General features: G+C 39.8%; 2 protein-coding genes across 3 annotated transcripts; one reads left to right on the plus strand and one right to left on the minus strand.

Annotated features, from left to right (window-relative positions):
* Positions 1-504: 504 nt before the first annotated feature.
* LOC134287922 (zinc finger protein swm) lies at positions 505-15,386 on the minus strand. Of its 2 annotated transcripts, none has more exons than XM_062851164.1 (3): positions 15,017-15,386; positions 7,010-8,053; positions 505-4,505 (listed from the first exon to the last, which is right to left on the minus strand). In XM_062851164.1, the coding sequence occupies exons 2-3, from the start codon at positions 7,703-7,705 to the stop codon at positions 1,905-1,907; spliced, it is 3,297 nt and encodes a 1,098-aa protein (XP_062707148.1). In that variant the 5' UTR covers positions 7,706-8,053; positions 15,017-15,386; the 3' UTR covers positions 505-1,904. The 2 variants fall into 2 exon arrangements, with proteins under 2 accessions (XP_062707148.1, XP_062707149.1); XM_062851165.1 differs by lacking the exon at positions 15,017-15,386 and adding an exon at positions 8,146-8,302.
* A 125-nt stretch (positions 15,387-15,511) lies between these two features.
* On the plus strand, positions 15,512-16,364 carry LOC134287924 (uncharacterized). Its single transcript, XM_062851167.1, has 3 exons — positions 15,512-15,901; positions 15,968-16,069; positions 16,155-16,364. Exons 1-3 carry the CDS (start codon positions 15,656-15,658, stop codon positions 16,293-16,295), a joined length of 489 nt encoding a protein of 162 aa, XP_062707151.1. The 5' UTR covers positions 15,512-15,655; the 3' UTR covers positions 16,296-16,364.
* The last annotated feature ends 9,256 nt before the right edge of the window (positions 16,365-25,620 follow it).

Raw genomic sequence — 25,620 nt, forward strand, 5'->3', positions numbered from 1 at the left:
ATCACTTTTTTTTAACGATTTTGCATAGTTTTCGATTTGAGTATTTGATATTTAAATGCCAAAGAGCTTCTTTACCAAATTCAATAGATGGAGCTAGTGTTCCAACGTATTTTATTTTGAATTTTTGGATGTTTTCTGCGGAGCTACTTGTTCTAGCCACCACGTCAGTTTGTCGGTGATCAAAATACAAAATGGGATTTTAAAAAAACCTAACCTCTCTTTAGGAGATCAATAATAGGTATTTAGGCAAAAAGTTGCAAATTAGATCATTATAGCAAATAAAATTCGTGCTGTAAAAATCGTCGTATCGCAACTCGTTGCATAATCAACCACGCACTTTTCGAGGCGGAGAATAGCGACAACACGTACTGCCGTGAATCGCATATTTGTCCCATTTGCATGGGAAATCCAGCAAAGATGGGACTGATATGCGATTCACGGCAGCGTAGGTATGGTATGGATGGAGAGGGAGGGCAGCCGATGCAGGAAAAAATAAAACACCAGTTTTAATGTTATAGCTATCATGAACTCTGCGTACGAGTTTACCGTAATCTTTCATCTTTTGAAATCAACTTTATTTTTTAGTTATCACTCGTAAACCTTCTCAAAACGTTGTGCCGACTGTGCATTTTTTACTCTGTGAATTTTTTGAGTATCTTTTGCATGCTTTGTTTTCTTTTCATTTTTTTTTTGCATTGTATTTTTCGGCATCTTTTTTATCAGAGTTCCTTGTTATTTTTTTCTGTTTTGCAATGTATCTTTTAAGCAATTTGACCTATCTCTTACATTTCCACAAATTTACTGATAACATTTTTTTTTTTCATAAGTTCTTATCAACTACGGACATGCTACATAAAGGGGCTCTGGTACAATCTGGCTCAATCATGGTTGCTGAGTCCGAACGTCGCACTGGGAACAGTTATCTCATCTGTAAAGAAATACAAGAAATAGAAGAAAACAAAAGAAACTTGCTGCTGACTGGTCCAGAGTCCGATCCGCGGGGTGGGGTTGCGACAGGCGGCACAAGCACTCTCAAAAAGGTTTACTGCCACCTCTCAATGTAGTCGCGGCTGTTCGTTAGTGTGATGAACGTTTGTCCAGGGAAATCCTTCCACGCTACGACGATTGTTTAAATAATTTCTTCAAGGTCCTAATCGCTTGTTTGTTGGTTTTTTGTTGTTTGAATATATTAAATTAGTTTCCCTTCCTTCGTTTAGGTTGGTTTCTAGGATTACAAATCACTGTATGTACACTTATTGTTTATTACTGTTATCATCTTATAGCTTTTTGTATCTATAGGTTTTGTATAGATTTGAATTTGCTTCATAATTAGTTTATAGTTAATTACTAGATTTTCTCGCTAAAACTATCATCGTTTTGTTTGTTTGAAAGCCGCTAGATTTCGCTTCGATGCGTGCCCCTTTTTCCATCAAAATAAAACTTTCATAATCAATAATTTTGGTTCTGTACGATTAGTCAAACGACTTAATTAATAGTAGACTACCAGCTTAAAAATGGGTTTCATACTGTAAACTTTAAGGTCTTTGAACAATAAAATCTAACTCTAATTGCTTGTAATTCAGTTGGAAATACTCCTCGTTCTACTACGACTTCGCTGCTTTGGGAATCAAAATTTCGCGCTCGACAGATCTCTAACAATTCCAAACGTTACAAAACATTTGACTACAAAGGTAAATAACAAAAAGAAAACATTTTGCGTGTAGAGTGGAGAATTCTTACTTGCTACATTCGGAAAGAACAAAATCCACTTAGAAGGTAAGGACAAAAATGAAATAAAAAAAGTTGATATTTCAATTCATTAAGCTGATTTTCCTCTTCCGGCTGTTGCTTCTCCCTAGGGGTGATGGCTTTCTAGTTCCGCTTATGGTCCACTCCGGCGATTATCAACGGCGCCAAGAACGATCCTCCGATTCCATGTCTTCCTCCTCTTCTTCCTCTTCAGCCATCTGTACCTCGGATGCTTCCTCCATGGAAGCGGTTTCGGCCAAGGTGTCCATCGAAGTGGCCGAGTTGGTATCCGCAGCAGCTACGACCGGTACGACCGTTTCACCAGCTGCTTCATCCAATTTTCCTGTCGCTTTTGTCAAGACTTCCGCATCGGCCGCATTTCCGACCGGAGCAAATTTCTCCTTGCTTTCCGACTTTTCGACTGGGGCTGCGGCTTGGGCCGCGTTGTTATTGCCATTGGTCGCCGCCCATCCGATCTGGAGCGTCACGTCACGGAACATCTTCCCACGGACAAGCGCCTTTTCAGCATTCTGACGGATCGAATAGGTTATCGACAGGGATGGCACAGCTTCCTCTAGTTGATGTTTGGTTATCTCTCCGAAATGCTTGAAATGTCCGAGAAGAGCATCGGCGTCCTCCAGCGAGAATCCGGTCACGGCGATCGTCGTTGGACGTCGGTCCACGCTGGTCGATCCCAGAGGAGCAACACGGTTTATTGAACGAGCTGCTCGAGCACCTTGCGGACCAAACAGCTGTGGTTTTCCAGTTGGACCTCCCGTATTAGCTGCGACTGGGATCGGCCCATTTCCAGTTCCAGGAACTCGATGAACACGCTGTTCCTGAGCAATCAGTTCCAGCTCGGCGTCCAGAATTTCCTTTTCGTGCTGTTCCTTGGTTTTACGCTTCGGAACCACTTGGGGAGCGATTTGATGCTGATCGCTAGCAATTTCCTGCTTCAGTTTGTCGATGTTGCCTTCCAGTTCCTTGATGGAGGACAGCAGCTTGGCCCGACTGGGATCATGCGCTTCGAACTTTTCCACCATCATCACCAGCGTTCGCAGCTCCTTTAGGTAGCGCTGCAGAAGATCGTATTTCCGCTTAAGCAGACCCTGGCTGATTTCCTGCGTCTTCCGCATTAGATCGGACTTGGCATGGTTGATTTTAGCTGCGTTTTTCATTCGCAGCTGGTTGGCCGTCACGATCGGAGCTGCGCTGGTATTGACCAGTTTGGTAGCGGTGTTCGTCAAATGGGTAGCTACAACAGTCGTGGTAGGAGCTACATTTTCTCCACCGCTAGCAACGGAAGATGCGGCGGAACTGGTCGCGACGATGGCAGTTGCTGGCTCCTTGGAAACCGTTGGCGCTACGGGCGTTGGAGTGGGGACAACTGGCGTAATATTCAGGTTGTTGTTGATGCTGTACTGATTCGGGTACGTTCTACGGAGTGAATGTTCCGTCTTGGCACCCGGAGTTATCGCAGGCTGCTCCCCTCCGACTGGCGACGAGTGCCAAAATACTTTGATGAAACGATTATTCAAAACAGCCTCCGTGCTACGATAGGCGACATTTGCTTCTGCATGAGTTGAGAATGTCACAATGGCTGCTTCCGGATCTCCATCGTAGCTGATTTGAATGTTGACAATCTTTCCAAATTTGGAAAAGTGATTATTCAAATGAGCGATGGCATTGAGTCCTCTTGGAATCTTCCTCAATTCTAGCGAACAGTTTTGCTGCGGATTTACAATACCACCATTGTTTGCCGGATGACCGGCCACCCTAGGTCCCAACCGGTTATTCATTGGAAGTTTTCTCTTTAAGTGAGCGTCTGCCACAGCAACGGCATCTTCCGGTTCAAATCGACGCTTTGGTTGTTGCGCCGACACATCTCCTCCTTTGTTGGCATCTACAACTGGCACAGATATCAGCTCCCTCTGCAGGGGTGTCGCGCCAATTGGATTTCCTGGAAAGCCGGTGGGAAACCCGGGAGCTACACCTCGGAAGGACCCGGTCAGCGCCCCGCGTGGTCCAAATCCAGCAACTCCGGCAATGTTTCCTAGCCTCTGTGCTATGGAGGGTCTTCCTGGTGGGAAACTTGGTGGTCTGTTCCACAATTCTGGAGCATCTGGGCTGTACTCCGGATGAATTGGACCCGTTCGCATCTGCGCCGCCGATTGAATCGTAATCAATGCCGGATTGTTGATATCTTCTAATACAACCGGATCAACGCCGTGATCCCAGGGACATGTTTCACCTCGCATACAGTAGCCCTTCTCGTCGAAATCTCTACAGCGCTGTCTTTTCGCATTCAACGACCCCGCCTCAACAATAGGTTCCAGGGCAGGTGTAGGGACAATGGCCGGTGCCGTCGCAGTAACGGGCGATTCCGAACGCGCCATCTTCCTACGATCGACGACCGGCGAAGGCGATCGGCTCCCGGATTGACTTCTGTTGATCATTCGGTTGCCACCACTAGCTCCGGAACTTCCACCGCTTCCTCCACCACCGCGGCGGCTTTCGTAGCCATGGTTCTTGCGGTCGTATCGGCGGAACGATTCGCCACCACGTCCTGCCGGCGATTTGTTGGTACGATACTGGCGATTCACCTTGTCCCGGTTGGATTCCCCTCGCTGCGGACCACGATCCCGGGAGCGAGATCGACGAGATTCGCGGTTTCTTTCGAAGGATCGAGACCGGGACCGCGACCGTGAACGAGAGCGGTTCGATATCCGGCGACCTCTGTTGCGACTGTCTTTGTTCTGTGAAGGAATGAAATTTAAAGATTTTCGATTAGTTTATGGATCATTGTGGCTTCTATTTCTTACATAGTGCGCAAATATTCTTGCTGAACTGCATCGTGAAAAAGTTTCAGACAATTCCAAAACTACATTTTGTATTTGTTATTGGTCGTGGCCGACAAAGGAAGGAGCGGAAAACCTCAGTCACAAAATGATATGAACATTAGCGTTCATCGTCATGTCATTTCGTAATCATCCAGCCTAGTAATATTGGCGTATTACAATATTAGCGCATTTGCACAAAAGTGCACGCGGCAAATCCCTGAGGAAAGAAACAGTCGCGTTTTTTGCTCTCCTTTTACTTCATTCATATGGGAGATAACATTGCGGCGTTTCCTCAAGTGCGACTGTTCCTTTCCAAGATGATTTGCCGCGTGGAATTTCGTGCAAATGCGCGTTTGGAACATTACAAAGGCCGCGCGGTGAATCATATTCAGCGCACCGGACAATACTAACTGGGATATTAAAATTCACGTTGCGTTTATTCGTGTGATTTCCTTACAGCTCCCTCAGGAAATGCTTCAGAACATTCACCAGGAACTTCTTCAGCAGTACCTGTAACAGTTCTGCAGGAATGTCTAAAAAACCTGCTCCTGAAAGAATCCACAAGAAACATCTCCCGAAGAAATGCATACAGGAACTCTTAATGGAAGAATCCCAATCATAAAATGATGCAGACTGGAATCGATCCATGAATGTCGAGATCACTGAGCTCGTGTCCAAAATACACGGCTATCGACGCTCGAAAATATTGTGTTGCTGAATGTGTAGGGTAAATGTACCAATAGTGGTATTAGTAGCTCCTTGTAGTAAAATAATTGAATAAAACTGATAATACTACTAAATAAAAAGTCTGAAAACGTTAATCGATAGTTTTTCACTTAAATTTGCTAGGAAAAATTTAAAAACCATTGTTTATTTCAGTTTTTATCAATAAATCACTTGCACCAACTATAGGTACACGGTTCCTATTATGGAGGTAAAACTTAACATTGGTTCTTATAGTGGCGCATCCCATTGAATTCTTATGGGACCCACCACTATAGGAACACTACCACCACTATAGGTGCAAAGGAGCAAAACAATTCGACAATGATTTTTCATAAGGGCCTAACTGACTTGATCGATTTCTCTTCATCGACTCTCTCTTTCACTAATAACTTGATCAAAACAAACAAAATCGTTATTCTTTTTGTTTCTATAGCAACATTTAGTTGTCTTCTTCGCATTTCAACCAAAAAATATTTGGAAAACTCAATACACATTCTGTGATAATACAAAGAGAGGATCGATGAAGAGAACTAGAAAATGTCAGTCAGGCCCAAATGAAAAATCAGTGTCGAATTAAGGAAAATTATTGTTTAAAATAGGGTTTTCGACAAATCCTGAACACAAAACTGAATTAATGTTATTAATTAGGTATGATGCATCTATTAAAAATGTCATTTGCAAGCTTTTTGGTCGAAATAGTGCTAAATTGCCACTACCACCACTATTGGTACTACCTCCACTAAGGGAGCTTTTACCCTATAAAAGCCAATCTGTTAGTCGATTCTGCGTCATGAAGCAACCTTATGAAATTCATTCTAATCGTTACGATTTTTTAAAAATGCCATTTCATAAGTTAGACCTTATGATAATCTTAGGTTTATTTGGCTGAGTGTACGGTACGGTATAACTTCACAAATTTCGTTTCACAACTCCCCAACCGCTTACAGATACGCTTGGATATTGCTATGGAAAGGGAGATACTAACTGATATAGACATTGACGAATCTAAATTCCTGTGTGGTAGTGGTTTGTGTTCAGATTTCCCGTGTTAATCTATCTGTAAGAACTTTGTAAACATCTTTTGTTCTCACGTATATGGATAGGCTTGCAGTAGGTTTCGTGAGACTTTTTTTGGACAACTCAATAGTGAATTAAGGATAACTGATAAAACTCTGTCTAAATGATCCGAAACATTCCTACATTCGGTGCATCTGCAATTTCAGCTCAAATAGTTACAAACAATTACAAAACATATAGGTGACAGCATCAATAGTTGTGAGTTAACAAACACACAATGTGTTGCGCGTGGGTATCACAATTGAGCGACAAAACCGACTACCTACGCACCACCTACCTACTTGCAATTATTAATCAAACGATTAAAAGGCAAATGAAAATTGCTCCCACTTATCCACGATGACACTCGGTCACAATAAATATGCAATATATGTGCCACTAAGCGATCGAGAATTTTCAGTGACGTCATCGCCCGATAGTTCGTTTGTCTTTTTAACACACTCTGACATGGCGTAGAGTCATACGAAACCCAAGAAGCAGTGATAAATATAGACACAGAAAAAATACAACAAACAACGCATCGACGACGAGCCGAGTGTGCAACGTGTAGTTTCAAGAATCATGTAGGCGATTAAGATCACCCGAAAAAGAAAAAAAAAACGTTCGAAAATACTTACATGCTCATCCTTACTACTGGAGCTTTTTGCTGGAGTTTTTCCTCCCGCAGCGGATGCGGTTTGGATAGAACCTACATTGTTGGAGGCCAAAGGTGCCGAAATCGCTCCCCCACTGGCACTACTGGGAAGTTCAGATGGAGTTTCATGCACGGCACTATTGCTGTTGCTGCTAGAGGAGGTGACAGACGATTTCTCTCCTAAAGTGGTCGCCGATGACTCTTTGGGTGGTTTAACGTTGCTGTTGGTTTCCTGCAGAGGTGGAGTGAATTCTCGTTTGATGCGCACCTTGGAGCTGTTGGTAGTTGTCTCCTCCGGAGTGGAAGAAGACTGTGACTGGGTTGCGGGGTGGACACTTTCTTGTTGAGCTGCTGCTGCTGCTGCTGCAGCAGCTGCTGCCGCGGCAGCACTCGCAACAGCCGCCGCCGCCACCGCAGCGGCCGCTTCTTTCGCTTGCACTATTTTGATGTATTCCTCACTTTTGATCGCTCGGAACAATCGCTCCAAAAATGGTTCTGTTTCGTGGGCCAGAAATACATCCAGCTGTTCTTTCATGCAATCTCGCAGTTCCTTTTCGGGTTTGTCTTTTTTCAACAATGCCAACACATATCGGGCCAGGGCTGCTGGATCGGCATCGCACAGCGGTTCCAGAACCTCGGTCAGCCACGTCTTCAACGCATCCGGATTGTTTATATGCATCGTTCTCTGATTGCGACGACCTTCCTCGGCGGACAAAACTAAAATTGACACCTCGACGCACTTTTTTCCCTAGCTGGAGACCAACACAACACTTCGTTCGTCTTCCCTTGCTACTTTGTATTATTTAAAATCCACACACGGCCGACCCACGGGGCCCACGACGATGGGTTGTTTCGATGTATTGTGTAATGGCGCTGCCTGCTACGTTTGTGTTTGTGTGAGTACAGCTGCTGCAGAAAATTTTACTCTTGCTTCTTTTTCTTCCTGCTGTTTTTCTCTTCTTCCCTTGCCACCAGCGAAAAACGCACCAAAATCGACACTATCTTGACGATTTACTTCTGCTCTAATCTGAAACGAGAACAAACAATCCACTATTATCAAACTGATCTACAACTCACGCAGATAAAATTAATCGAAAATTTAATTTTCAATCAACGCACCACTTGATTTGCGATGAAATTAAAACGACACACAGATCCGATCAATCTTCATTCGCTTTTGCCTTTTTCGACTCTGACTGACTTTGGGCTGCCTCTTGTCGACTCGTTGCTCGCGCTGCAGTCTGATAGAGCAGTGTCGCCAGAAAAGACTAAATAAATAAATACCTATCCAATCTCGGACTTTTTTTCTCTTTTTACTGGCTCAGACTTTTTATTTCAAAATTAGCCTCTGCATGCTGTGAGATTTTGACTTTTACTGCGAGCACCGTGTTCAAAATTCCTGTGAGAGTGGGCAGGACAGCACCAAAACAGAGCTCGCAGTAAAAGTTAAAGAACAAAAGAATTTTGCCAGCATGAGCGCTTGCACAGTGACGTCAACATTGTCTGCTTCTCTTTCTTTCCTTCGGCGTCGGTCCATAAAGCCGTCCTTGCCCTCAAAAATATTATATATTTTGAGGGCAATGTTTACAAATCGTATGAGAATTCGATGAGGTTAGCCCGCATAGTGATTTACAGTTTTGGGAGCCGTCAATATACCACGTGGACATAAAAATCAAGGTTTTTGACCCCCTACCCCCTCCCCTAATGACCACGTGGACATAACAAAAAAATAAAGATTTTATTAATAGGCTCAGTGTACCAGTTATGGCTATAGTACCTCAAATTCGCCATAGTCAATTTTCAATCTTTAACGATGCAAATCATCAAGAAAAAATATGTGAACAATAGATAACGTTCACAAGAGATGATTGCACTCATTTAAAGTTCACATTTTGCTCAAATTATGATAGAAATAAATCATTTTCCTTAAAATTTCGGCTTCCTTGCACCCTATTTCGCCATAGTGTACCAGTTATGGCAAATCCCATAAGGCATGCATGTAAATAGTGCGAAGTGGAACCGAAATTAAAAAGTATAGATAGTAGAGTAAACATAGATCCGTGTTGATGAATCCGTTGTATCCAAACGAACTGTCAAAATCTGTATCCAAACGAGCATGACGTCACGATTTGAACAACATCAATGGAGCGCATGACGTCATATTCAACCGTCGCACTCTTGAAAATTACTACTTACACGCTTGAAACATTTTAGTCAGCGGTGTCCGCTGATCTATGTTTACTCTACTATCTATATTAAAAAGTATGTCCATAACTGGTACAGGGTTCCTATCATTGGCACACGCCGTAATAAATAGTAAAAGTGGGTTTGGCTCAGATTTTATATTTTTCCTGTAAAGTATGAAAACAAATCTATCATTTGACATATCGAAGACATTCGTCGGTCTTCTTCTTATTTTTGTAGAAGTAGTTTTCCTTAGGTAGTGCGATGACTGGTACAGGCACTCTATTTGTTTTTTTATTGAATACAGTGATTTTGAATGTTTTTAGGGAATCATTTAGCTATTCTTCGAAATAGTTCATAACTTTTGTCTTAAATAAAGTTTAAAACTTTATGAATTACATATTGTATAGGTAACATAAAAAATGGAAGTTATAATTTATTTATTTTTTAAACAAAGCAACTGCAAGAGGAAAACTTCTTTGAGTAACTTTCAAAGTCTTTCTCAAAAAGGTGCAAAATAAGACAAAATTTTCGTGGCGAGACCCCTAGGTTGGGCTCAAAGGCAGCCCCCTCAGGACCACCCTCCCTAGCATAATTTTTTGAAAAGGTCCCCTTTCATTTAACCCCGACGTGGGAAAAAATAGCCTAGGTAAAAATTCCCAAAAAAAACAAAGTTTTCAACGGTTTAATTGAACTGAATGTTTTTAAATCCTTGATTGCCTGATTTGTTTTTTTTTTGAATACTTTAACTTCCCGAATAAAACGGTATGATACAGAAATTGTACAGGATATCATTTTCTAATTATTCGTGTTATCATAAACTGGATTATAAACCGACGATTCAACGAATCATATTAATGATAGCATTTATCGTTTACAGAGTTTCAATGATAGACTGAATGGATTGTTAACCCTCTAATACCCAATTTTTTTATTTTGATCTAAATATCATTTTTCGTCATCTTAAATCGATTTAAGCATGTTTTGGAAGATAATTCCTTTTAATTCTCGATTTCGTGAATTTCAGTTTTTGATTTTTCTAATTTTTATTTTTGATCATCCCCACACTTTTATATTTTTCCTGAAAGCCTATTTGGGGTACGGATTTTTTAAGATGAAAACATTTTGAGATTTTATGATTTTTACTAAAATATTTTAATTTTATTTTCCGTGTAATTTAAAGGAAAATAATTTTAGAGTGTATTCGATTCCTTTAAACTATAAAACTAGGATAGAATGATTTGGGAAAAAATTAAAATATGTTAAAAAATGTAAATACGCTTTAAAATACACCAAACACCATTTTGAGATATACAAAACAGTCCTAAATATCAGACAAAAATATAAAAATTTTAATTTTCCACGAAACAAAAATTACAAAAATGCTCAAACTATACCCCGTCTAAAGGCGGGGTTGGGTATTAGAGGGTTAAGTATCGTTACCATTCAAAAATGCTCATTTTCTCCACCAAAAATTTTGTGGAAAGATTAGTAGTATAATCACTGTATCATAAACTTTATGATACAGTGAATAATGAACATTTCACAGATCTGCTTTATCGACCCGAAAGTTGCCTTCACAGCTCGCTCACGACTTTGGTATACGTTTGCGACCCCAATGTTATTCGACAAACTTTCAGATAAAACTACAAGGTTAAATTCATCCATACATTGTTTTTCGATAGCATGCTTCTGAACTGAGATAATAGCATATGAATGTAAATCTTTGCAAATGAATGGTCGCAACCTTGAAAAACGGTTTCTTGGACGATTCAGGCAAGGAATTTCTCATGCATCAAGATAGGCCGAAAAATTCCTTCTGAACTGCAAACAGCGCTTATCTTTTCATTTTGTAGTCGGAAACGGTTTCCACCCGGAGGCGTAGCGATCGTCCTCGTCAGTGACCTACAGGTGGCCGCTAAAACAAAACAACATCGGGCAGCATCCGGACGGTTCGGCATCGTCCGCCCATGGTGAGTATTTTGTATCACCAGCAAGATTCTGGTGTTTCTTGAGTTTATAAATGAACTAATGTCGTTTTCGTTTTTGCGGTGGAGCTACACCGGTGTAGCACTTTTGCACCGAAAGTGTTCGTTTTTGATTTTCGTGCTGCACCGGTGTAGCACTTTTTCTGCACCGCTCAAGATAGTGCTGCACTCAAAAATTTGAGAGTGGAGCGGGTGTACAGCGTGTCCACCAATCAACGTTTGCAAAGTTGTAAACATTTTGGTTTTTATTCACGCACACCAATGCAACTGCACCAAAAATGTTCGTTTTTGTAGTTAAAAGTGTAGCACGAAGCGGTGTAGCACCGTCACAAAAACGAAAACTACATAAGAATCAACTATATTTCTTCTGTGGGCATTTCCTTATGCGCGGTTGCGCTTTATGAGCTCAACGCGCATTCTGTTATTCTGTTATTCTGTTATAATCAACGCACCCCCATAATAATCAACGATTGGCCGTGGCCAATCTGCGTTGAATCGCTGGGCGATACGTCTACCAGACTTGTATCTGCCCTATGCTAAACCGATTAGCATAGCAAGTCCTTTCCACTGATGAGTAGGCTCGAATGTCCCGCTCCTCCCTATACAGTATGACCCATAAAAAAATGCGACAGTTTTCAAAGTCATCGTTCCCCTACTTCGAACTGATTAACCTCGCATGTATCTATTGGATAGTATAGTAGAGCCACTAATCTTATAATGGCAAAGGAACATAGACTGATTCCATGCAAATACCTTCGGAAATATAACGTTGAACATATGGATGTCGAAATCATCCACGCGCCAGAGGCCGTTTTTTAAGGATATAATTTTCTTTCAATTGCTTTCAATCACATTCAATCAAATTTTATTTTCAAAATAGTACTTTTATGGCTGGATAAGGTCTTCAGGAGTTGGTTGGTTCGTCGGACAAGCACGAAAAAAATATTAACTTATAAATTAAGAGACATTTTGTGAAAATTGAATTATTTGACAAATGATAATTTTTAGAAAATATTATGTTTTAAGCATGAAATTGTTTTTAAGTACATAGTATTTGTACCTATCATAAAGGTAGGTATATATGCCTTCATCGACAAAAAAATGTTCTGAAAAATGTTCTAACAGTGTTAAGTTTTTTATTAATTTATCTTAAATACGGTTTTTAATATGTAGCACCTTTTTTAGTTTTTGTTTCCTAAACATTTGAAATTATTTTTAAAATATTTTTCAAACATGGGCGTATTAAAGAGTACATATTTCTTCGTGGTTTCCATGTGTTTAAAAGTTTTTATCTTAGTTCATTTTGCTATGAAAATTATAGGAAAACTTTATTTTATTTAGAAATTGTTAACAATTATAAGGTATCCCATATACGTAACCAATGAATATTTTGACAAAAATTTTAGAGATCCTGTATGACAATGACCTCCTTATTGTATCCTAATCCAAAAAAGTTTAATTCATTGGGATTATTTCATTAAAAACCATCAAATACTGCAAAAAAATGGAATGTCACATTTTTTTTATGGGTCATACTGTAACCCATAGGGGGAAATAAGGAGTTTTTCAGTTTCAAGTTTTGCATGGATCATGACACCAACTCTTTCTACCATAATGCTTTAAAAATTCTGAAATAAAAGAAAACTAATATGATGAAAATAATTGAGATACAAGTTTTTATTTATACAAAATTTAAAGATCAGTTATTTAAAGGTGAATTGAAGAAATGTTAAGTACGATATTGTATTTTTTACGAATAATCAGACTTTGACGACGAAATTGAACTCGCCCTAATCTGGTACTAACCTAAAATTTATGACACATTTTCGCCTTCTTTCCCCGATTCAGGCAAAACCAGCTGATTTTGTTATCTATATATATAAAAATGAATTTCTGTCTGTCTGTCTGTCTGACCGCTATGGATTCGGAAACTACTGAACCGATCGGCTTCAAATTTTGTATGCAGGGGGGTTTGGGACCGGGGAAGGTTCTTAGCCTGGTGTAAGACCTCTCCGGTCTTAGGAACAGGGGGCTCCCATACAGATGACTTCACGGGAGACGTCCCTATGGAGCTGCATGCCAAAAAACACAGTAGGCAGGCAGTGCGACTTTTGACGGGACAGGTAGCGCCGGTAGCGTGAAAAAAAAATAGTTGTGTTTGAAACCTGAATTATACATCTCAGAACCACCTCAATTGCTAGCTTTTTTGACTCCGGGTATCAGCGCAAAATCGGATTAAGGACGTAGCAATGACGACGGACTGAATGAGTCAGCGTCCTAAAGCTATCCAGGGCAATTGTGATACTAATGGTGATTGCAACAATAATTAAATGAATTCATTTATCTTCTCAGGTTAGTACTTTGCAATCAAAATCATTATTTGCTTCTGTAACGGCCTCAATGTTTTCAGTAGAATACTTCACGAGATGACATCTTCAATGATGTCGGAACCCCAGAACCGAGGTCAGAACAGCATCAAATTTCACCGTTTCTGTTCGAAGCAGCAAAGCATAGGAGGTATTAGTAAACACGAACCTGAAACCCTACGAAATGGAATGGATTCTTGAGGATCTGCCGGATTTAATATTGGAGTAACATTGTTGGCCTCCTACTGTTGGTGCACGAGTCTTTGGAAAACGAATTTAAATCCATAATACATTTTATAGGACAAAACTGGCTTTGCATACCCTTTGTAGTCGATGAAATATTAGAACGATAGGCATGATTTTTTGAACGATTCAATTGGGAAAATCAAATACATAATTTATTCTTAAAAAGAAAATGTGGCATTACTAAAATATGCATGAGATGCGAATTTCAAAAACAACACAACAAAATAATATTAACTGCGGTAGATAATTGGGTTTTTAAATTAAGAATAATATATTGATTTTTTGATTTTATTCGAAAGAGCACCTTTTTTTAAGCCAGTATGATTTTTTTCAGATTTTTAAAACTTTATTTTGATACCTAAATTCAATTACAAAATGATTTTTTGAAATCACCTTTTGACAGCTGGGCAACTGCTTGACAGCTCCGCCCAGTACGAAATGCGACGAGGGGTGATTCGACAAATCGCTCCCATACAAACTTTAAATCGATTTTTAAATAGGTTCCCGGGTACCAAAGTTCATGAAAATTTGGATTTCGGCTCAGTTTGGCATGTAGATTGTGAATATGGAATTATCTCAACACCACTAAAGAAGCCAATTGTTAAAAAAAATAAACCAACACATTTAAAATGGGCAATACAAGGTTTGTCGGGTCAGCTAGTGAAAACATAAACAGCTGGTAGCCGAGAACAATGAGGATGAACGTAAACATCGGTGAACCAGCTGGTTTTGTTGTGTAAACATGACCAGCTGGTGGACCGGGAACAAAAGACCTTAATGGTAAACATTGAGACGGCCGGCGAAAACTGTCACATTATCGGGCGAGTTGCAAAAACCCTGCGACTGAGATTGACAGCGAAATCGAAAGCGAAATATGAGTACGACGAAATTTATCGCATCAAAGTCTAAGTCGAAAAAAAAATCGCAATACAATCATGATTTTTTTAATCCAGGCAGAGCAACCAAACTGGCAACCTTGCCGTTCGGCTGCCTTCGTGCACGACGATCGACATCGTCCGTGTCTCGTGTCACATTCTCGTCTTGCCTCGCCTGCTTTGCCCCAACCCGCAACAAAACTGAACAGATCTCACCCCCCTTTCCCCTTGGCCAAATGCGATAGACATGTTCCGATTCGGGGAGGTGAGGAGTTACATAAAAATAGCTCAATAAACAAAATGCTCCATGCTGAGACTGATTGGCCCTTACCTGCGATGCAGCTACCGACGAGGGGAAGGATGCAACACCCAGGAGAAACAGCGACGCACTTTGCCGTTTCGTTCGAAGTGCACTTTCCTTCGGGCCCGAGGTCACCCAAGCGCGTTTTTTTGCTACTCGGAATTTGCAATGGCGACAACTACAACTAGAATCTTTCTTCTCCAGTCTTTTGAAATGTTCACTGTGTGCCGTGCTGTGCCACGGTGAGGTAAATCCACTTTTCACACTCGTTTACTTCTTTTGCTACCGACGATTGACGATTTTTCGTCCGATTTTTGACTGGTTTGCCTTCACGCGTTTTTGTTTCCGAAATTTTCTCGAAAGGCGATGTCACACACACAAGATAACTGTCAAACTTCAACTGATGGGCCCAGCGTAAATAAGGTGGGTTATTTATTGTGACTTCAGTTCTAGATCTAGACCGAGCTCGGTCTTTTTTGCTCGATTCGATCAGCTGGTAAGTGCTCGAAATCTGCAATTTGACATTTTGCTGCCTCGCTGCTTCGTCGAAAGAAAAACACTTCCATCCGCGGATCGACGCAACACTTTCGGCTCGGTTTTTTCGCGTAAAAACGTAGTAAATCCGGAGTTTTCCTTCGAACTTCCCGCCCGACAGTCAGCCACGGCAAGATGGCATCGAATACCGGTGGTGTAAAACCCATGACCATCACGGGCCGCATGGTCCGTGAGCGGGAGCGCCTGCTGGGGATGTCCCCGGAGGAACGTGCCTGGCGAGCTCAGTGGCTGAAGGATCAACAGCTGTCCCACCATGAGCCGCGTCACGTACCGGAGTACTGGAAGGAGCGACTGAATCCGATTCGCCGCTTCTACCGGGCTCCGCTGGACTTGGTGCAGAAGGGTCTGACGCCAGTGTTGGTATGTTTAAAAGGAGATGCAATTCGAGCGATGCGATTATGTAATGGAATGGTTTTCTTCTCACAGGGAGTTGAGTGGGCTCATGCCATCCGATTCTGGACCGGCAAGATGGCTCTGATTGGGTTCAGCATCTACGCCGGAGCCTACTACTTCAAGTATAATCAAAATGTATGTATATTCCTTGCTATTTTCCGAAGTGGACCAGTCGCAGAGAAGTCATTGCTTGTTTTGTTTTGATGATACTTTTTTATAGGACTGGACCCGAAAGGGCGGTTGGAGAGTGATCCACTCCCGGACGGCTGTTGTTCCTGGCGACGAGGGCTATCCTAACTTCCCGCAGCGCTCGAGCCCTGCCGATTACGCTGCCCGTGGCTTTAAGCAGTCTCCGATATAGGTGAATATGGTTAAACCTTTGATTTGTGTAGATTATGAGCGAAAATGTACGTTATAATTGCGTTGCAAATTGTTGCGATTTAATTCTGATGACTGCATTGTGAGGATTGAGAGCATTCAGAAGAGTGCATAAGGTGGGACAAAAGGGCGTAATTGCATCACACCAACCTGATGTCTTCGGAGCGCTTTGTAGAATAAGTAGTTCAAAGAAATATTGCACTGAAGACTAAACGCAATGCACAATATATGATAATCAGCTTCTTCTTCTTCTACTCCTCAGGGGTGGCCAGACTGATGTAGTCTATACTGCCAAGGGTTGTCAAGTATCATGAAGCGTGTTAAGGGCATCTCCATCACCCTTGTATTTAATATCGGTCGCGTTCTATATTGATCTTTTTTGTCAAACAATTAATAGTGGAACTGATCTTTTTAGTCAGTTATTACTGTAATTAGTTTAGATAGAGTAAAAAACCGTTTTTTGTGCTAGGTTAAATCGTAATGTTGTTAATTTTAACAAATTCTGAAATATCTTCGTAGTCTTTAGTGGCAGCTTGGCTCAGTAAAGTTTCTATGTTGTTGTGTAATGTAAGTATTTTGTATTTGGCTCTTGTATGTGCATATTTTGGGCATATGAGTAGGATATGGTTGGAGTCTTCCTTTACCCCACACTGATCACATTTATCATCTTGTATTAGTTTCCATATGTATAGTTTATCTTTTGTTGCAGTGTGGAATGATCTAAGTCGTCCGATCGTTACTATTTGTTGTGTGTTTAGTTCTAATTTTTCGAACCATGGTTTGAATGTGGGTGTTTTCATTAGATTGTAATGTTTCGTACCTTTCTCGGTAGATATTGATGTGTATTCTTGTATCCAGTCTTGAAGGGCTTCTGTTTTTGCTAGGTTTAGTGTATCATTTAGTGGGATTCTAGTGTGTATAATTTGTTCACTTGTGCAACCTTCTTTAGATAGGATATCTGCATTTTCATTTCCTGTTATTCCCTTGTGACCTGGCACCCATTGTAGTTTTATTGTTTTGTTTGTTTTATTAAGTTTGTTTATTATGTTGTAAATTATGAAATTGTCTTTGCTGTTTTCGTTTTTTATACTTGAAAGAGCGGATTTAGAGTCCGAACATATTACAAATTTTTCTTTCTCTTTTGTTTCGATTACATCTATAGCTATGTTAATAGCCATTAGTTCTACGTTCATGATAGACATGGCTTTGTTTACTTGGCATTTTATTTTTTCGTTATTTTCTTCACACCATATTCCTATTCCACAGGCTTCTGATGTTTTGGATCCATCGGTATAAATTTTGTTGAAATCTGAGTAGTGTTCCTTAATATAATGACTGGTTATATATTTAATTGTTTTATTGTTCATATTAGTCGTATTTATATCTGTTATTTCTTCTGTTATCATATTTTTTAGATTAATTGTTATATTCTCTTTTTGTTTGGTGGAGTTGCTTGTTAATACTATTAGATAGTTGTTTTCAAATATTATTAGTTTTAAGAATGTGTAGTGTTTGGGAAGGTTATTAATCTCTAAAAATTTTGATACAATTTGCGTTATTGGTTTATTGTTTGCAAAGGTGTTTATTACTTCTTTTTTAGCTAGCCATTTCGCTCGTATGTAATTTGGAATTTCGCCGGCTTCTGAATAAAGCACGTTTATTGGTGTCGATTTAAGTAAACGTAAACAGGTTCTAAGTGAAGTATTAAATGATGAGTTTAATTTCAATAAGTTAGATTTTGCTGTTCCTCCGTATAATGTTAGCCCGTAGTCTATTTGTGATCTGATAATAGCTTTATTTATTTTTAGTGCTGTTTTGGGGTGAGCACCTTTGTTCTTTTTACAAATCATTTTCAATACATTTAGTCTTTTTTTAACTTTATTGTTAACATGGTTTATGTGTGCTTTATGTGATAGTTTTTCGTCTAAAATGTATCCCAAGTATTTATGTTGTTCTTTTTGTTCTATTTGGATGTTATTTATTTGGATGTTGATTTTGTCATTGGTTTTTGAGTTGAATAATATTACGGCTGATTTGTCCGGATTTATATTGATTTTTAGTGTTGTTAGTTGTTCACTTATTTTTCTCAGGATTATGTTAGATGTCATTTCTATTTCTTCTAACGAGTCCCCTATAATCGTTATCGAAAAATCATCTGCAAATTGCACCAGAATGACTTTATCTGTGGTTATTTCGTGTAGATCTTTAGTATAAATATTAAATAAGGTCGGTGATAGAGGACACCCTTGCGGTAGTCCTTTGTTAGTGTTTTGTGTAAAATCTCCTTGCGATGTTTGCATTATTATTTTCCTGTTTTTAAGATACAATTCTAACCAACTGATGATTTTGTTCGGTGTTTTTATATTATCTAGTTTTTTGAGTAAGATGTTAACATCTACTGAGTCAAATGCTTTTGTTAGATCTAAGAATATTGTTGCTACTTTTTGTTTTTGTCGTTTTGCTTCTGTTATTATTGAGGTTATATGGTTTACACAGTTTATGGCTGAGTAGCCTGCTCTAAAACCGTATGATAAGCTAGGTAATAGTTCATGTTGTTCAATAAATAGGTTTAGTCTTTGTTTTACTTCGTTGTTAATAATTTTTAAATTTACGTTTATTAGTGCTATTGGTCTGTATGACGATTCTTTAAGTTTGTCTTTTCCTGGTTTTAAAATGGGTATTATTTTGACTAATAGCCATTCTTCGGGTATTATTTCGTCTTTCCATACTTTATTTGTTATTTCAAGAATTTTGATTAGAAGATTAGTATTGATATTTTTTAGATGAAAGTAAGAAAGTTTGTTTTGCCCTGCTGCTGATGAGTCTTTTTTCTGTCTGATTTTTTCAATCATTTGTTTTATGTTTAATGGAGCTAAATATTTTTCTTCTGTTACATCGAAGTTAGTATGTACTATTGGCTCGATGTTATTAATTTCTTTGAAATTGAGATCGATGAATTTAGTTGCTAATTCTTTATTGTTTGTTATTTCTGTGTTATCTTTGTTTTTGAAGTTACCACTAATACATCTGACGATTTTCCACATTTGGTTTACACTAGTCTGTTCGTTTATTTCTTCTATCATTTTGTTCCTGTAATTAAAAACTTCATTTTTTAAGGCTTTTTTGAAATTTCTTTCTGCTTTTTTGAATTCATGTTTATTTTCTAAGGATAGGTTATTTCTGAATTCAATATGTTTTTTATTTTTTATCTCATATAATTTTTTGATGTTATCGTTCCAGTATGGTTTAATTTGTTTTTTGCTGTTAGAAAATATGGTGTATGTTGCATTGTTTAATGCATTGTTTATTTTTTCGTTTAGATTTTCTGCATTTGTTATTGAGTTTGGATTTATTTGATTAAGGTTTTGTATAGCTTTTTGTTTGCTTATTATCGTTCTTGCCGAGATGTTGTTAAATTTGTTGTAAGATGTTATGTGACATTCTATGAGCTTGTGATCTGATCCTAAATCTTCTGTACTTGTGTCCCAGTGTATGTGCGGTGCTATGTCTGGTGTGGTGAAGGTTAAATCTATCGCAGATGGATTGCAATTTAAGTCTTCCCATCTTGTTGCTACTCCTGTATTTAAAATAACTACGTTGTTGTTGTCTATTAGTTCACTTATTAATTCTCCTCTTCCGTCTGTTCTTTTTGAGACGTTATCCCAGGTTGGGTGATGAGCATTTAAGTCACCACCCAGGAAAACTGGTGTGTTGCTGTTAGAAATGAAGTGAAATAGTTTTTCAAGCGGTTCTTTGATCTCCGATATCGGTGTATCAGGTGGAATATATGTTGATATGAAAATTATTGGCTGTTTCGTGTTTTTTATTTTTATTGCTGTTAGTTCTAAGTCTATGTCTGTGAGATTTATATCTTCATATATCAGTGTTGGGTGAATGAGTATTCCTGTACCACCGTAGCCATCAGGTCTACAGTTTTTGGCGAATTTGTAATTGAGAAATTTGTATTTCTCGTCTGGCTTGAGCCAAGTTTCTTGAATTAGAAAGATGTGAATGTTTTTGGTTTTTAAGTAAGTTTTGATTGTTTCTCTTTTATGTATGGGTCTTATGCTATGGATATTTAGTTGGGCTATATTTAGGTCTTGTTTAAAGCAATTGTCCATAATTGTCGCAGTTATGGATGTTTATCATGTTTTATGATGAGAATTTGTTAATTGTATCAAGTTTTGTATCATCGAAGCTATTTCGATGAGCAGTACGTCTGATTCGATTTTATTTTCTGTGTTATTATCTGTAATTTTTTCAAAAATGTATTTTAGTTGTTTTGTTAGTTTTTCTTGTTCAGTTTGTAGTTTTTCTGTTTCTGTTACTTTGTGTGGATTATTTTCAATCACTCGAACTTGTTCGGGATAAATCTCTGTAGTTGGGAATGTATTTCTGTGTATTGTTGGTTTGGGCTTTTTTTGTTGATCTTGTGTGTTGTTCTTAATTTTATTAACAATTGTTCTGTAATCGATTTTCGACTGGTTAGTGTGATTAATGTGTCTGAATTGTGAGTTTGTTCTACTGGGTTGTTCCAACTGTGGGAATTCAACGGTAGACTCAAGCAATGCAAACTTGTTTGATGTTCTTATGTTGGATTTGGGATAAAGTTCTTCAGCTTCTTTGTAGGTCATTTTGTTAACTGTCATTGCGATGTTTATGTGTTCTGTTCTGATACGTTCTGGGCAATTTTTGTTAGTAGGAAGGTGGTCCCCCCCGCAATTTCGACATTTTTTCTTCTGTTCGTCCTCGTGTGTGTGATTTTCTGTTTCGTATTCCCCACATTTAATACAGGTTTTTTTGCTTTTGCAGGCTATGTCTTTGTGACCTAACCTCCAGCATTTTGTACAAATTCGTACTGGGTAGATGTACATTTCCGGGACTTTAATTACTCCGTAGATTGAGACTGTTCTGGAAAGTTCAGCGCCTTCGAAAGTGATTTTTATAGTACGTGTGTCGGTTAGTTGGGATTTCGGGTCTTTTGGGTCGCTTCGTTTTTTAATTCTTTCAATTCGTAAAATCTTTTTTTCTGAAATTGTGTTTTGAAATATTTCTTTCTCTGTTAGTGTAGTGGGTACTTGTTTGATGATTCCTGTGGTTTCAAGCAACATTCGTGGAATGAATGCTTTGTAGTTGTTTTGTTTGAGAATATGTGTTGAGTTTAGGATTTTTTCAGCGTCTTTTGGATTTTTGTAAATTAGTTTGTATCGATATTGTCCTGCTCGTCTTAGTTCATTGAACTGATCTAGCTCTACTTCGTGTAGGAATTTTCCTACCTCCATAGGTTCGAGTAGCTTCTCACCTTCTTTGATCGAAATTGGTTCGATAAAGAGTACATTATGTTGGTTGTTTTGGACCCATGCTGTTTGATCGGTTTTGTTCGTATTTTTGTGGTTGTTTGATTGTAGATTTTTTTCGGTTGTGGTGTTCTTGTTTTGGGTTGGTGTTTGGTTTCCGTTTGTGCTTTTTGTTTGTTTTTGTGTTTGTGATCTTGTATTGTGTTGTGTTTGAGATGTTTTGAGTATTTTGCTTTGCTTTTCTTGGGGTGGAATTAATTCTCGTCGTTTGCGTTGTTGGTATTCGTTTTGTGATTGTTCGTATTCGGAGAAACCATCAAATGGATCATCCTCGTCTGTATGCGGTAAAGAAACCTCCATCCAATCCTTACCTTTGTCCGGTGGAATTTTGGGGTCGTCTGTATATGCGGCAGCCATTTTGGAGTCAACCAAGCATTCGCTTGGCTTCCCTCTTGGCTTTTTTTTTCACTTAACCTTAGCTTTAACTAATGACTATTGTTTTTTCTCTTTTTAATTACTATTTACAACTTATACACTAGCACTTTATTACGGATTTTTACTCTTTACTTATAAATTAAAAACTTATCACCAAAATAATACTATTAATTGAACGAAAATTAAAACCGATATAGATTAATTAGGAATGAAAAGAAAAATTCGCACGCGTTTTCAAAAGCTTCACTTCACTTGACGTTTGGCTTGCCAATTTTCTCTTGTGGTCTGCTTCTGACGACTGCTTGCAGAGGAGTGGTGTGATAATCAGCTGATCCACTCCTGCACAACTGCGTTTGAATGGGCTGCAGTCATTCACCCTAGACCTCCAGCACAGAGAAACAGACGTCACACTTTGCTCGCTTCCCATCGATCACTTTTTTAACTTTCCTTGACCTGAGCAAAAGTTGTAATAACTAACAGGCTGCCGTTTTCTAAATAAATAAATTACAAATTACAAATTACAAAACAGTTGATTCAAATATTTAGTAGTAGGTCGATTGGCCACTCGCGACGCTGGCATCGTTTGTGCTCCTGTTTGACGTTTGCTCACTACCGCCACCTAGTGGTGGCCCGGCCAAGCACAGTATATTTAGCATTGGGCGATTGCGTTTTTGCGACGATCTTTTTTAATTAAATTTGTTCTAAGTGTTACGTCTGTTTCTCTGTGCCTCCAGCGTAATGTCGTCAGCGAAGCCGACGATTGCCACTCCCACGGTGAACTTTCACCTCAACACCACGTCGTACATGCCCTTCCATTACACCGGATCGGGAGTTCCCCGCCTTTGGCAATAGTACCAGCACAGAGAAACAGACGTCACACTTTGCTCGCTTCCCATCGATCACTTTTTTAACAGTTGATTCAAATATTTAGTAGTAGGTCGATTGGCCACTCGCGACGCTGGCATCGTTTTTGCTCCTGTTTGACGTTTGCTCACTACCGCCACCTAGTGGTGGCCCGGCCAAGCACAGTATATTTAGCATTGGGCGATTGCGTTTTTGCGACGATCTTTTTTAATTAAATTTGTTCTAAGTGTTACGTCTGTTTCTCTGTGGTACCAGGCTCCGCCGCTTCCAACCCTTTGGGAAATCTCCCTCGTGTATGCATTTCTACATAGCAGATTTGAACATCCCGGGAGCCTATGCAATGCTACTTTTGATGCCAGGTTCGGAACTCCGTCCCGATCTAAGGACTTACCCATCGCCAGCCCCAGTCCCTATAGCGGTCCTACAAAAGAGGGCCAAGGATGATCCGTCATGATCCTAGATGACGTGGAAGGAGCATCTCGATGATTCCCTACAACATTATTAGAGACAGTTCTGGAGAAGCCAGCACATTTCTTGTCCTGCCCATCACGATTCTGTAGGCATCACCACACGGATTCGCTTTGGCCTTATCTCGGTCTTCAGCGCAACTTTGGCAGCGTATAACAATTGTCCATACATGACGAATCGTTATCTGACCATTGCCACATCTTTTTTGAACATTTGCATGTCATTTTGCAATCAAGAACCCCCGGTCAAATAACTTGGATCACTTTACTTGGTTGCGGCCAAAGTTCACGGTTTCTCAACAGTCCAGGGACGCTCCCAAGTGATGTAGATGATGTCGTTGATACTGTAACGTCTTTCATCATAGAAGCTTCCGAAGGGCGAGCCAGCGATCTGTGAAGAATTCAAGGGGAACCCTTTGGTGGCCAAAGCCCTCTGTTCTGGCCAAGTTTAGGGAACAATGTAGAAAGGACTCGAATTTTCGTCAATGTCAATCCGTGTGGTCTATTATCATTTTCAATTAAACTCAACGTAGGTATATATGAAGTTAGGTTAAGGTAGGAAAAAAAATTCACAGCTCAGGTGAGCTGTGAACTCACGACTTTTATTATAAATAATTTAGACGAGTGTACGAGATGAACCAGCCGAGGGCTGAAAATCTCGATAATAAAGAAAAATAATAATAATAATAGACGAGTGTCTTGCCAACAGTTGGTTACTAACCTGCCGAGCCAATTCAATTCAATTCAATTTAATTTATTTGTCCAGAATTCAACTTTCTTATATCTACTATTCACATTTACACTTCAGAGATTTGGTTTACCTTTCAACTGAGAGAATAATTCAATTCATATTATGAGACATAAATACACAGAACAAAAATTACTAGCTACTTTCGGCCATTTTAGAGAAACGAATGTGAAAAACCCTAGATCTCAGATTATCTTAAAACTAGTATCACAGATGTTGAGGAAAGAGTGCTCCGATGAGCGGATTCGCTGACATCTCCTGATTGTTGTTTATTAATTTCATCAACAGGCTGGGTGTAGCCCCAATGATGGTTAAGAAGTATGATACAATGACATGGTCAAGGAACTAATAATAAATAATAATACAGAGACAACATTCAACGAAACAAAACTTGGTCAGGAGTTGAAACTAAAGTAAGTGCACAATCAGCGTCCGTCATTTCGCCCTGCGAAGAACGACGAAAACCTCCGGCGAATAGTCTCACGGGAGAAGTGGAAATCAAACAACGAAGCTACTCTATTGAATACCCGCTGCAAGCCGCTGATCGCACCGTGTATCCCATAGATTGATGCACCAAGCGAAAAGAAGAAGAAGTGTTGACATCCAAGCGGTGTGCCGTCGATTAGATCCTTGTCGCTGATTGGTCGATGGATGTAAATGGCACACCGCTTGGATGTCAAAATTCTTCTTCTTACCGCTTGGTGCATCAATCAATAGTTCGTTCGACGTAGAGGCAGTCTCAGCATGATACTATTTCGAAGCGATCTTGGCTGAACGTTCAAACCGATTTGCTCCAGAATCGCCCCACAATCGATTCGACCCTGGAGCGTATCAGCTACGGTCAGTGCTTTGGATACATCTCGTCTCGAGCGGAGTAGTTGTAGATCAATCAGCTGACATCGGTTCTCGTAGTTCGGTAGGCGAAACGGGTCCCTCCAAGGTAGCCGGCGGAGTGCGAACCGAAGAAAGCGACGCTGAACGGATTCAATTCTTTCGGCGCCGTTATTGTAAGCAGGACTCCAGACAGCAGCGCAATATTCAAGGGTGGAGCGCACAAGCGAGCAATACAGTGCTTTTAAGCAATAGATGTTGGAGAAATTCTTGGCGATCCTGAATATGAATCCTAGATTCCGAGACGCTTTGCCGATAATGAATAAAATGTGTTGCTTGAAAGTTAGCTGCGAGTCCAGTATAACACCCAGGTCCTTCACGTGAGTCACGCGCTCGATTATCGTGCCAAGGAGACTATAGTCAAAGACGATTGGCTGCTTCTTACGGGAGAACGTTATAACGGAACACTTGGCAGGATTTACTACCATTCTGGGGATACTTTCGAGGTGGTGGAGGAATTCGTCTACCTCGGATCCTTACTGACGGCTGACAACAACGTGAGCCGAGAAATTCGGAGGCGCATCATCAGCGGAAGTCGGGCCTACTACGGGCTCCAGAAGAAACTGCAGTCGAAAAAGATTCACCCACGCACCAAATGCACCATGT

This window comes from Aedes albopictus, chromosome 2, assembly GCF_035046485.1.
Source record: "Aedes albopictus strain Foshan chromosome 2, AalbF5, whole genome shotgun sequence".
NCBI classification, from domain to species: Eukaryota; Metazoa; Arthropoda; class Insecta; order Diptera; family Culicidae; genus Aedes; species Aedes albopictus.

Coding starts and splice junctions, on each gene's coding strand:
- LOC134287922 (XM_062851164.1), bottom strand. CDS start 7,705: ATGCATATAAACAATCCGGATGCGTTGAAGACGTGGCTGACCGAGGTT. Junction 4,506..7,009: donor CCAGTAGTAAGGATGAGCAT/GTAAGTATTTTC, acceptor ATTCCTTCACAG/AACAAAGACAGTCGCAACAG.
- LOC134287924 (XM_062851167.1), top strand. CDS start 15,656: ATGGCATCGAATACCGGTGGTGTAAAACCCATGACCATCACGGGCCGC. Junction 15,902..15,967: donor AGGGTCTGACGCCAGTGTTG/GTATGTTTAAAA, acceptor TTCTTCTCACAG/GGAGTTGAGTGGGCTCATGC. Junction 16,070..16,154: donor ACTTCAAGTATAATCAAAAT/GTATGTATATTC, acceptor ACTTTTTTATAG/GACTGGACCCGAAAGGGCGG.